The sequence below is a fragment of the Syngnathus floridae genome, chromosome 13 (genome assembly GCF_059516105.1).
Source record: "Syngnathus floridae isolate MCC-2025c chromosome 13, RoL_Sflo_1.0, whole genome shotgun sequence".
Lineage (NCBI taxonomy): Eukaryota > Metazoa > Chordata > Actinopteri > Syngnathiformes > Syngnathidae > Syngnathus > Syngnathus floridae.
The window spans coordinates 11,292,124-11,305,248 of record NC_142425.1 but is presented as its reverse complement, the minus strand read 5'-3'; the positions used below and the strand labels follow the sequence as shown (position 1 = coordinate 11,305,248).

Genomic DNA, 13,125 nt, shown 5'->3' with positions numbered 1-13,125 from the left:
GTCATTTCTGGGAGCTGGCAATTTGTTTTCTATTTTGCAAGTCCACCTGCGTCTCAGCACAGGTCACCTTAGCTGCGGTCTATTCATCGGATCCTCTGCTGACCTTTTCCGAAATGCTTCCAAATTGACTTTGATACGTTTGTTTTGCCGGTAACCGCGTTGGCTCCTTGTTCGACTCTAGCCTATTTACATCCAAACGTAAAGCTTCTGATAAGGCGGCCTATCCCGGGAGTACGTCACCCGTCGAGGGGAAAGCGTTTACACCTTTGAGTGCTTGTTTTGCAGCCTCTCAAAGTGTTTGCACATATTCAACGCGAGAGAAAAAAACAAAAATGACAAGTGCTAAATGGGGTCAGTGGCAAAACAATAGCACAGCTAGAAGCTGAAAAATACATTTTCAACAGCTCAGTGAGTCATGTTTTGGAACGACTCCAGAATTTTGTTTCTTCCAACCGGCCGAGTGATTCAATGAAAGAGAATTTGCGTTTCAATTACTCATTATTAAAAGGTCCAAAAGTGTTTTGTAAGTAAAGTTGAGCTGAGTTGAATGCCAAACTAATGTTTGTATGAACAAGAAAATGTACTCATCGAAGTCTTCCATTCTTATTGTCAGTCTTTAATTTTTTTTTTCTTTGGCTACTCACACCGACACACATTCATCAAGTTACAAAGTTGTCAAGTGCTATTTTTGGGGGAGGATACAAATCAGTCTTTGAATTGTAGTAAATACTGCATTGAAAGTACACACAACTATTTAACACAGAGTTGGCATAGATTATTTTTTTTTTGTACAAAACTCCTTATTGTGCTGTACATTTAGAAGCCTCAACCGGAGGATGACAAGTGCAGATTTTTAGAGTTGGCAGGTTTCACCTATTAAGCCAACTTTTTTTTTTATCATTAAATAATATAAAAACAAAATGACATTCAGTATTGAGCAGACAAAAGCGAGCTTCCTTTCATGTGTTCTTAATGTGAACGACATTCGTCACAATATTGCTGCGAGACGACAGGCTCGGATTTGCTATCTTTACAAAACCTAAGGATTCTCCTAATGGCATCACGTTGTTTGCGAAAGGACCTTTTGTCGTCGGGGTTGATATTAAAAGGCAGCGTAAAACATCTCAGGATGAATTATTGTCGTCATCAGCTCAAAAAAAGGACGCACACGCAAACACGCACACACAGTGGCTGGAAGGCTTAAAGCAGGTCACTGCAGAGAGATTGTCTGTGAATGTTGGCATGCATTTCCACGTGGACACGTACATCTCACAGAAAATCTGTGCTTTTCATCTGGAGCGATTGTATTTTTTTTTCCTTTTTTTTTAAGGTGCCATAGGAGTCCCATGCTGCTACCTCCGCCAAGGTGGTTGTGTTCGGATGATTTTTTTACAAAACTTTATGAAGAGGAATGAAGGTAAATTTTTACATTTCTACAGTTTACTTAAAGAAGACATTTTTTTTCACAATTTTAAACAGTTCACATTCTTTTTTTGGAATCAGCCTGTTTTAAGGGGCGGTCCCATCTCATGCAAATAAGCTAACTCCTCTCTTTAGCTTGATGCGGCTCCTTCTTTTAAGAATAGCAAGTAAAAATGAAACCAGTAAGGCATGGATTGTGTTTTCACTTATAGAGGCGAAACTTCACTCTTGTCAATTTGTGAAGCTGATTCGTGTGACACCAGCAGCGGACATATTGCCAAAAATTGAGTATTGTCGATGCTAATGCTAATCAGTGCTAACACTGGAGCGCTGCTTAGCTTTTGGTTTTGATATGATAGTACTTGTGCATAGTCCAACCGTGGCTTGAAAATGTCGGATCGTCAGTTCAAATTTGTTAAACACGCAATAAAAAGTCAACTTGACTTGATCCTTTAACTTCATGCAAACTTTTAAGAGCACAATTCAAGCATTTTCAGGAGCTGCTTTTCTTCCACGGGGTTGCAATTTGCTCCAAATTACAGTGGAACCTCAAATTTCAAAATCTTAAAAAAGGTTTTAAAGTATGGCTAAAGGTGAAGATGCCATTTGCCATCACTTGACTTTTACCATTTACAGTGATGAACTATTTAAGGCTTGCCTCTTCAACATGTCACATCAGTGTTTAAGATCAAAAGGGTTTTGTTTCATTTTTGGTTTCATTTCATGAAAGTGCTGAGGAAAAAGGTAGTTCAGACAATTGGATTTGGTGAAGAAAAAAAAAAGAATACAAATTATTCTAATAAAAAAAATATATTGCCCAAAATATATTGAAATATTGGTGAATTTGGAAATAAAATTCAAAGTAGAATAAAAATGTATATAAATATGCATAATTATATAGACATTATGTACAACTCGTATGATGCAAGGATTTGTGAACGTATATAAATATGCATAATTATATAAACATTATGTACAACTCGTATGATGCGCGAATTTGTGAACTTGAGACGTTCCACTGTAGTCTGAAGATCCAATTTATCTGCTTGGGGGCAACATGTTTTTTCTTGATTGTCCGGCCTTGGCGGAGGTCTTCGCCCTTGTGATTCTATCTTAATGTGCTTTGAGCATCCTCACAGACTTTTTTTTTTTTCTCATTTTGGACTTTTGGGATGGAAGAACAAGGAAGTGGAGTTTTTTTCTTTTTTTCTCTTTTACACAGTTTGGCAGTTTTTGCATTGGTTCAAGTGTTTTCACTCTAGCACGACTGCAGCTCCACCACCTGAGGCTGCACCGATTGTCTCTTAGGACACAGGATCTTGGAGAAAGCCCTTCGGAAGCTGCTGTGGCACAGCGGGTACAGGAACGGGTTGATGGCTGAATTGAGCCACAGTAGCCAGAATGTGAAGTCGTACCAATAGTTGGCCACGCATGCGCCGCTGCAGGCGGCTCGGATGATCATCAACAGCGTGTAAGGCGCCCAACAGATTCCAAAAATGCACACGATGACGGCCAGCGACTTGGCCACCTTGATGTCTCGGGAAAGGCGGGATCCTGGCGCCCTGCGACCCGGCACAGACACCGCCGGCGAGGGTTGGAACGGCCGGGAGCTCCTCTCCCCTGGTGACAGCTTCTCCCTCTGCGCCAGGATCTGGCCGGCGTTAAGGTTGGCGCAGGAGGATGGCGAGACCCCGTCATCGTCCTCGATGACGGCGGAGATGGCGGTGGGCTCGCTGCACGACACCTTCGTGACAAGAAACATGATGATCACGTGTTTTATTTAAACATGTGACTGGCAGTGAAGAAAAAGATGGCGAATAACCTTGCGTGTCTTGACGAAGAACACGGACCACGCCGCGCCGTCCCTCTGCTTCTTGGCCGGCCGGGGGGTCGGCACCTCATGGGGGCCGGCGCTTGCATTTTTGTTGCGCCGGTGGATGTTCAAGTAGATGCTGAGGTTGAAGTAAGCCACCGACACAAAGGGGGTGAAGAACTCAAAGGTGGAGGCGCACAGCAGGAAGTACCAGGTGAAATAGAACTCGGCGTAGCACTCGTGCGCCGGCACCACGCTGTAACCCACCGCCGCCTCCCAAAAGATGATGGCGGGGCCGTAGAGGAGAAAAGCCAGTGCCCACACTGCCACCATCTTGAGCACAGCTTGACGGGTCATGTTGCGCTGTGCTCTGTATTTCACCTGAGATGAAAAACAACCACGGGGCGTGTGACTTTCTGCCATGCACACACAAACGGCGTGTCTATGGCAGTTTATATTGTTTGTTAGCACTAAGCTAAACAGAGACAACGTACGCTAAGAAAATTTAGAGTCATATTTTGGCTCGCTGAAGTTCAGGCACTTGTCCATACTGACTGTTCCTAAAACAAATCTACTTTCCAACACTGGCGATGAATTCCATTTTTTATCCTCCGCAGCTGTCGGCGTCCTCGCCAATGTGAAAAACACCCTCAGAGCGACGCGTTTAAATAAGCCCAGAGTGCTGCCACGCTGACAGAGTGATGGCGTAAATAAAAAGCCACTCATGATGCTCTTATTTTGCCTTGTGTCAGCGCAGACGAGGGAGAGGCACGGGAGGAAGGCTACCGGGGGAGTAGGGCTGCACAGCTATAGATAAAAAAATTATAATCAGTCAATCAAATAGTTTGATTTGTCATGTATTTATTCAACTACCAAAACTCAAATAAATAGAATTTAAGAAAGCAATGAGGGGAAAAAAAAATCTAAATTTGTAAAAAAGGAAAATATTGTAATAGCAAGAAAAACATTAAATAAAACTGCTATGTGCCCGTTGGCCACTAGGGGGCAGTGTGGTTGTGTATATGCTTAGATTAAAATAGAAGTAAAAGTCACATTTGAGCTTTTTTTTGCAGATTAGAAAGTACATATGCTTTTGAGTATTGCTACATTACCTGTCTATATGTGTTGCTACAGCATTTATGTGCTGCTGCGAGCATTAGCAGTGGCTATGTTTGTAAAACAAAAATAAATATATGTGTAATTCTACACAAGCAACACGGAGTGCTTTGAAACACATGCTGTGCCCTTTGACACGTTAATTGCTTTTTCTTCGATTCTTATATTTTTTTATGATCGTGAGAAGCCAAAAAATCGATTACATTTTGATTAATTCCGCAGCCCTACTGGGGAGTATCTATTAGGACAGGCTATGGGCGACAGGAGAGATTGTTAGAGACATCTGCTTGCACACTTCATTCATTCTCGTCATCATCATCATCATCTTTGTGGCCATCATGTGAGCATCACCCCATCTTCACTTCATCGCCGCTCAGCCGAAATGGCAGCATTCAAAGAAAGCACCGCTGCTCCACTGACACGTCAAAAAAAAAAATAAAAAAAAAATGAGTGCCTCGCATGTCAAATATGAAAAAGAAATAGCCATCTGAAAATGAGTGGTTAGCAAATCTGCCTCGCAGTCAGAGATTCTGGGTTTGATTCTCAGCTTCAGGGTTTCATTCATGTTCTTGCTCTCATTGTTAGGTGTACCGAAGACTTGAAATCAGGATTTGATTTTCCTTCAAAGTGGCCTGCGAAGCGTAGCGGATATAAACTTACTTTTGATACATTGCCACTGTCTGTTGTGCTTTTTGCTCTCTTCCATGTTATGGATGATTTTTTTTTTTTTTGACAGCGAGGGGAAGTGAGGGGGGGCGGGAGGGGGGACAGGAAGCTTAAGCCATTTGCTGCCAATATACTACATCCGCTGTCAGATGAGCTCTATGCCCTTCTGTCAGAGAGCTCTTCGGATTGTTTGATGCCCCTTCAGAAATGATCATCGAGTGTGGGAGGGTGCATCCTCCCCCCCGTTGCAAGCCACTGCATATAAAAAAATGCAAAGCTGCAGCCTCACTTTTATAATCTTTGCCAATAACACTTGAATTTTAATCAAAGTCGCCTTTATGTGTCCCATCAATTAGTTTTTGTAAGTTTTTATGTGTCGGTGTTTTCTTGCATCAGTGTTTTGCTCACTGTCTTAATGGGGAAGGGAACTTTGTGGTGCTGCACAATCTTTTCTCAGCGGCCATGTTTTGTTTTTGACAGTATTTTTAAATGGCAACTACTTTTATAAAGGGACAGTGGGGGGTCTTTAGGGGTGTTGAGATTTTTGAAGGGCATTTGATGTGTTTGTGTCTTTTATCATTTTTGCTTTGCGCACCAGTTAAAAGGTAGGTAAAGAAAAAAATAGATTGATTGAAGAAGCTAACCACTTTCAAAACAACAGGCTCTAATGTTGCAGACACTCTAAGATGTTCAGATTCCCCAAATATATATATATATATATAATAATCTGTGTCTGTAATTTATCATCGAAAATCTTTTTAAAAAGAAATCCTAGTCAAAACACATGAATTTTTTAACAATGCTAATCTGACCACCAAACTTTTCATTCGGGCAAAGCGAGTACCAAACAAAAAAAAAAATAAAAAAATGTTTTTACACATGACTAAAAATACCAAAAATGTAGGCCAGCCTGTCAAAGAGATTCAGCTTGTGCAAGAAGTGAATTTTTAAAAGCCATCTAAAATATTCCAAATAGGCATCCATAAATCAACGCTGCTTGGTATTCTCAGGTTGCCAACGTTTTCCAAATTGACTCAAGGTTACATAACTGGAATTCTTCTGCCTTTCAAACGCTCCGACGTTCCACACCGGGGCGCTTGGTGGGTGTTCAAAATGCATAATGAATGTCTAATGTTGCCCAATAGTAGGGAGCAATGGTAAAATGAACATGAAATGGCAAGTCATTTGCTTCAAAAATTCTTTTTGAAACCTCGCCTCTGGCCATTTATTATTGAATTCCTCAAAGGTTCTTTCACCTTTCATGTAATTGCCATCCTGAAGTTTGTATTTTATTTTTTCTCAAATTACTCTCCTTCCATGCTCCGGCCGAGTTCAATGAAGCGTTGACCTCCGAGAATAGAATGTGAATAATTTTCATTCGTTGTATGTATGTTTTAATTAATCGGTCAGGCTCTAATTGCCGAATTGTAACAAGTGCATATGAAAGACCCTGGGGAGCATACTCGAGAGTTGGGGGGGGGGCGTACGAGAAAATAATTGAGGGAAAACTGAGTTAGACAGTACAACTGTCCGTTTTTCAATCGCAGTGGGAGAAGCACATTTTTGGCATGCTAATGTGTTCTTATTAATGGCAACTTCCGACAGACTGGAGGCCCATTATAATTCAAACTACTACTTTGTGTGTGTGTGTGTGTGTACTTGATTAAAAAAACATCTTGCTGGCGAAGAGGAGAAGCTAAGGGGAAAAGGAACAATTACTGTGAAAGAAAAAAATCATTGTAAAAAAATCAATAATTGATAATCAATAGTCATCTCCAACCAATCAGAATGTGCACCCTATGCCAATCAGACAAGAAAACTTTCACACTTCACAAAACCAACAACATCATCTCCCACCTCAAAGGTCCATGAGTGATGCAATAAATAATGGGGGGAAAAAAAAAAAGTGCTGACTAAGCAAGAAGCGGAAATAAATCAGCACCCAACTAAACTACATCGCTGACCTGTGCCTTCTGCCCTGCGGCATTCCGGCAATCCATTTTCATCAAAACATGCTGACTCAAATGTATCTATTTCCGCTCATTGGTTTAAAATCAAAAAAAGTTTCCCACTGTGGAGTAAGTCAGACGCAGAGCATCATGTACCATCTCAGACGGCTCGATTCTCCAGGAGAGTTAATTGATTTGTTCTCAAGTGATTGTCAACACTTGGTTAATAACGCATGAAGATATCTGTCCATCCATTTTTCTTCATCCTCATCAGAGTGAGCTGCTTCAGATGAACTTCCACCAAGAGCCACTCGCTCACTCACATTGCCACCTACATCGTCTAAAGGCAACCGGGTGAGACAACGTCAAAGTACTTGAAGAAAAACGGATTGAGGACAAAAACATAAAACTGAGGTATGAACCCCGTACTGTGAGGCACAGGTGGAAACCACTAGGGCAACATGCTGCTCCATTCATTCCTGTTGTTTTTTTCATTGATACGTTCAAACCATTAGAAACAGCTCTCAGTGTGACGCAGTGCAATCCACCGACAAAACTGAACCTGGGCATCAAAAGCACAGTTTGTTCTTTTTTTTTTTCTCCCCCAAATAGCGAGTGCCGTCCAGTGCGGTGGCACTCACACAAAAAAATGCCTCCCCTCCAGCTATTAAGTTGCCCATTTCTGGTAGAGAACAAAAAAAATCCATATTGCAGGTAAGCTGCAACCTATTCCAGTTGTCACCCTGGATTGGTCGCTGACCGATCACAGGGCCCCACACATTTACCTTCAGGAACAATTTGCAATCATCAGTAAAACTGGCAAAGAAAACCAAGCAAGCATAGAAGAGAATATTCGAAGCTGAGATTCGAACCCAGAGCGCGAGGCAGAAATGCACCGTGCTCATCCATTCATTGCGGTCAGTTAGTGCCCAATTTTTTTCGAGACGGTCAAACAATGAGGAACATCTTGTGACGCAGTGCGCCCCACCTTTAAAAGTGCAAAACTGAGGCTCAGCATCAAAAGCACTTTTTTTTTTTTTTAAAGTACTCACAGCTCTGGTGACAGACAGGAAGCGGTCGTAGCTGATGAGCACGATGTTGAAGACGGAGGCGGTGCAGAGCAGGTAGTCCATGACCAGCCACACCTTACACAGACCCTTGCCCAGCATCCACCTGCCCGTCAGGTTGTACGGGATGTACACCGGGATGCAGAAGGCACCTAGGAGCACATCATCACGCACATCGGAATGAGGATCATGCCAGTTTGCTCACGCCAGGGAGGGAAGATGAGCAACATTTTGGGAATGCAATCTGATTCCCTGCAGTGGTTTGATTGGAGAAGGGGTGGGGGGGGTTAAATGTATCCTGTGCTGCAGATAAGAGCAGCACAAAGAAGATGTGAGGAAGAACACCCACCAACCCCCCAAAAAAATCATAAAATGGAATCTATTTTTGAGCAACAAATTGTCCACTCCATACTGAGTGATTGGGAGATAATTGCAGGGAGGAACAAAAGACTTGGGAGGCAGGGAAAGCGGTGAGGAGGGAGGGAAGGGGGGGGATCCAAAATGTGCACGCAAAAATAAGAGAGGGCTAGACACAAAGGGGCAACTCACCCACGAGGAAATCAGATATGGCCAGGTTGAGGAAGAAGTAGTTGCTCTGAGTTCTCAGGGTTTTGTCCACCACAAAGGCCAGGATGACCAGCGCGTTGCCCGCCACCACCGTGGCCACCAGCGTCACCATCAGCACCGACAGGAGCAGCGCCAGGTAGCCCGGCAGCGGCAACGCGCCGCCCGACACCGCCGGGGTCAAGTTGCCGCTGGAGTTGGACTCCAACACGCCCATGGTTAGCGGCGCTCCCGCAGCATCGTCGCCGCCCCCTCGCCTGGCTGCCACTTCCTAAGTTCTGAGCTGCCAAAAAGACATCAGGGGAGACCCTCGGGTGGAGTCGTGTGCCATTGTTTGTTTGGGGACTTTGGAGAAGTTTTGGGAAGAAGAGGAAAAGAGGGCACGGTTCATTGAAACAAAAGAGGGGGGGAAAGAAAAAGAGGCATCCGCGGGTCACCTCGCGCGGACGCTGGAGCGCGGGAAGATTCTCCTCGTGCGTGGCGCGCGCCTTTATTCCTTGTGCGCATGAGAGGTGTGAGCGCACGTTCTTTTTTTTCTTTGTCACCCATCGGCAGCTCTACTTCCGTTCAGAGCTCTGCAATAAAAGCGTCTCCACAACCACGACAAGGTCACACGAAGGAGCAGGAGAAAAAAATATTAAGGCGATGAGAAATGTCAATGTATCATTCAGCAGTGGAAGAAGAGAAATGGAAGAGAATTTAAAATCGTAACGAAATTTGAAGTTTGCACAATGTAGACATTTTCAAAAATGTTGGCATCACATCGTTCTTAAGTACAGTTTAAATTTAAATTAAAAAAAAATCTGACACACTTGTTCTTTAAGTGTCTTCTGGATTTAGATGAAGCTTTCCCCCTCTTCATGGTCGATCCCTTTCAAATGGACCCCAAAATAGACTCCAAACCGGGTCGACCCCCCCTCGCTTCAAATTGTTCACCCACCACGTGTGCTCTTTTATTGTGAAAGAACGCAAGCATCCGGCAGCGCCTCTTTGTCCTCCTCCTCCTCTCATTCCTGCAGTGTGCATTCACAAACCTTGAAGAGGTTCACTCCACATGAACTTGCGTAAGCCTCAGCTCCATTTAGAATCCAGCTCATGACAAATGTAATCCCTCCCCCCCCCGAAAAAAAATCAAATAAAGATTAAGGTCTCTTTTTACGAGCCTGTCTGTGTGCACAGATGATGAGATGAGCACATATCAAGATGAGAACATCAAAGCTGAGAAAAGACTGCTTTGTCTTGAGGCGAAGATGCAGTGTCTTGTTTATTTTTCTTTATTTATGTCTAAATTAGAGTATCCGAATTGGAGCCCCGCCCGAGTTTTCAAAGTCTAACAGCGAAATGTCAAAGACGCCCTGCATAGACAACCGCTGTGTAAAATATGCAAATCCACTTTGAAATTTAATCAATGAAAGCTACGCGTGCAAGAGTGTGTAGCCGGTGTTTATCTTTATTATTAGTTTGAACGCATATTCAGGACTGAATAACTTCTTGTTGTTGCTGTCGCTTTGTCTCGTGTGGCTTAAAAAGAACAACTTTGAAGTTATTCAAGTTATGCAGGAAAAACGATTTTTCACAAATCAAAAGTTTCTTGCCTTGAATTTTTTACTTCATGCAACTTTATTTATTTATCGTTTATATTACAGTGCATATTTTAAGCACGTCTTCAAATGTCAAAATTTTGCCAGCCAAAAAGAACCGCAATTGAAATTTTGGAAAAGAAATTAAAAAAAATTTTTTTTATTGAATTTGTGTGTTTCAACCGGATCTATAATCACAGGCATATATATTCTTCAACTTCGGAGTTTTCCAGCATAATTGAAGCAGAAATTTAAAACATCAGCTCCCACCGTGAGCCGCCTACAAAGGTATGTAATTCCCGTCAAGCGGATCCCATGTTGGCTCCGCTCAGCTCAAGGTGTTCCCCTCACGAGGATAAGAAGTCAAGCTCAAGGGGGATCATATTCTGGGATTACCGCAGCCGCCCGTGAAATAAAAGTCAAACTAGAGGCAAAGTTCTGTGATGCGTTTGATAGCTCATCCGCAATGCCGACAATCGCTCAAGATTACCGCTATGGGAGATGGATCGAACTTTTGCAAAAGTCTTGGCCCTCCCAAGCATTGTTGATTTTAAAAGCATTCTCTACATCCGCCAATTTTATGAGTGAAGGCCGAGTACCGACCCCGGGTATCGATGCTGCTGATATTGAGATATACTATCAGTCTTTCTTTAAAATGATTTGTTGTTGTTTTCAAATGTAGTGGTATCGGTACTCGGTATCGGTGCCTACTGGTATCTGTCTGAAACAAAAGTGTTATCAGACAGCCATAATTTTTTTCTATTAAATCAGTAAAGCTTGTCAATTCAGCATCATCTCAAATACTTGCCTCCGATTTAAAAAAGCATGTTCCTCCGAATGTAACGAATGGTTGGCTATGTGTTGTCGGTTGCGTGTATTGGTTCTTTTCAAGCTTGTGGAGCAAATCTAAGCTGACACGATGATGATGATGATGATAGTGATAAGCTTGTGGGGGCGTAGTCGCAGCTCCTTGTAATTATTCTCGCAAGAACTTTGCACGTCAAAATGAACACGCCATCCTTAAAAAGCCCCCCCCTCCCGCTCCCTCAGAGCAAAACGGCTAAACGCTGAATTTGTATCAACATTTTAAAAAGGACTCGTGAGGGCGACGCGTGCCGAGAGCGCCGTAAGATGAACCCCCGGATATTTATAGGAAGCTGTCGGAATCTGCCTGAAGCCAGCAAGGGAGCGTTTTTAAAATTCAGATGATGTCTCCCCCCCTCCTCCCCTCCTGGTGAGGAAGTGACATCCCATCAGAGGTGAGGGAGCCCCACCACAGCGAGACCCCACGCCGCATGCAAAACACTCGCCGATGACACGAGCAAGCACGGACATGAACAAACTTCACTCAGTCAACTTGGGTTCTGATTCATCGAAATAAATACGCGTCAATCTCATTTGGGTTTGGAACAAAAAGATCGCCGCGATGACGCTTATTCCGGCAGTTTTACATGTTTTGGAAAAGGTGTCGCGTCACTCTGAGAAAAACTCTTGGTTCAAATGTTTTTGTGATTAAAAAGAAAAAAAGATATTCGCATTAGTCATCAACACAAATTGCGTGTTCGATTAGAAAGTAAAATGTTGGCTTTTAATACTTACTAAAATGCTCTCCAACAAAGGTTGGAACATAATAGATTAAAAGTCTTTTCCGACACAGTCATTTTGTCTTCTTGCCTTTTAGCCGCTTTGCCTTCCCTGCTGATTTGGTGACATCATCCTGTTAAACAACCAAAAAAAATGGATTAGGGATTTATGATTGTGCTACTGGCTTTTTTTTTTTTCCTCTTTTTTTGGATGGCGCTTTCGAGTTTTTGAAAGACATTTGGGCTTTTTTGCTGCTTGCTGTGTCGCCGCCTGGCTGAACTATGTTAATCACAACCTACTGATTGGCCCCGGTTGCTTCTTCAACGTAAGCCCATAATTGCATCAAACGTTGCACTCCTCGAGCGCTCTACAAAATCGCCGTGAACTTTGAACCTCAGCTGGATGGAGCACACCAGCCAACGGGGGCAGAAGAGAAATCATCTGAGAGAATCTCACAAAGCCTGCAAGAAGCGAACTTATTTCACCTTTGCCCGCAGCCATATCTTCCATCTTGTATCAGACAGCCATTAAAATGGAAACACTTCTTGTTGCAAACCATTGAGAATTCATTTTCAAATCGAGTTTTCAAAAACTGGGTTTTTATCTTTTTGACTCCTCTCACGATTTCTTCAACATGCCATTAATGTGTTATTTTCCTGCACTGAATTTAAAAGGAATGAGGGGAGCCGCTTACATCGACTGTGTTCACGCTCACAACGGCGCACATGCTCCTTTCTAACGGAATACGTCTGCGAAAATATCAAAAGAAGGGAAACGCCATCCCACATAATTGGACCGCGCTTAGCGCTTAACGAAATTAGGGCCGTTTCTGTTTGAAGGTCCGAACTGAAACGATTAATCGGCGCCCTCCACTGGCAGAAATGTAGACATGCCACAACGCTTCATCGGTGGCACAATTTCCGTCATTCCTTCTTTTCTTTTTTTAGTGACTGTTCTTGGGTTAGTTCTCAGCAGTAAACACAGAAGTGAGGCCAACGGGCACGTCAACGCTCTTGTCTGGGTTTTACGGAGCTCGTAAATCACAATTGCCCCAATAAAAAAAACCTTAGTACCTTGGTTTGTTGTTTTAATTCCTTCTTAATAAAAGTCGAAGTTTAGATTAATGTCCTGATCTAACCTTTTTTTTTTAAAAAAACATGGAGCATCATTGTTGAGTAAATATAATTAATCACATTAATCGGGACACTTAAATGGGCCACAAGTCTGATACCATTGCCACGGGCTGGCTAAAAACAACAACACTTTGATTAATTTTATCGATTACCTCTGCACGGGAACCTCGGGCTGGATTACGACGTACGAGTAAATACCGAGGATAATCAAACCGGGGCTACGACCGAAGA

At 42.9% G+C, this 13,125-nt stretch overlaps 2 protein-coding genes across 6 annotated transcripts in view; both read right to left on the bottom strand.

The window, feature by feature from the left end:
• Positions 1 to 606: 606 nt before the first annotated feature.
• LOC148388787 (histamine H3 receptor) lies at positions 607 to 11,894 on the bottom strand. 2 transcript variants are annotated; one of them, XM_088393612.1, is made up of 5 exons: positions 11,777 to 11,894; positions 8,583 to 8,880; positions 8,019 to 8,185; positions 3,245 to 3,616; positions 607 to 3,166 (listed from the first exon to the last, which is right to left on the bottom strand). In XM_088393612.1, the coding sequence occupies exons 2-5, from the start codon at positions 8,812 to 8,814 to the stop codon at positions 2,681 to 2,683; spliced, it is 1,257 nt and encodes a 418-aa protein (XP_088249738.1). In that variant the 5' UTR covers positions 8,815 to 8,880; positions 11,777 to 11,894; the 3' UTR covers positions 607 to 2,680. The 2 variants fall into 2 exon arrangements, with proteins under 2 accessions (XP_088249738.1, XP_088249737.1); XM_088393611.1 differs by lacking the exon at positions 11,777 to 11,894 and adding an exon at positions 9,035 to 9,183.
• Positions 8,898 to 13,125, bottom strand: part of impact (impact RWD domain protein) — a 28,214-nt gene continuing 23,986 nt past the window's right edge. For 3 of the 4 annotated variants that reach the window (XM_088393614.1, XM_088393615.1, XM_088393613.1), the window contains one exon: positions 11,739 to 11,894. In XM_088393614.1, the coding sequence (XP_088249740.1) occupies positions 11,835 to 11,894 (60 nt within the window). In that variant the 3' untranslated portion in view covers positions 11,739 to 11,834. Of the gene's footprint in view, positions 9,188 to 11,738; positions 11,895 to 13,125 lie in introns of those variants that run through there. The other variant, XR_015862014.1, reaches the window with a different exon arrangement.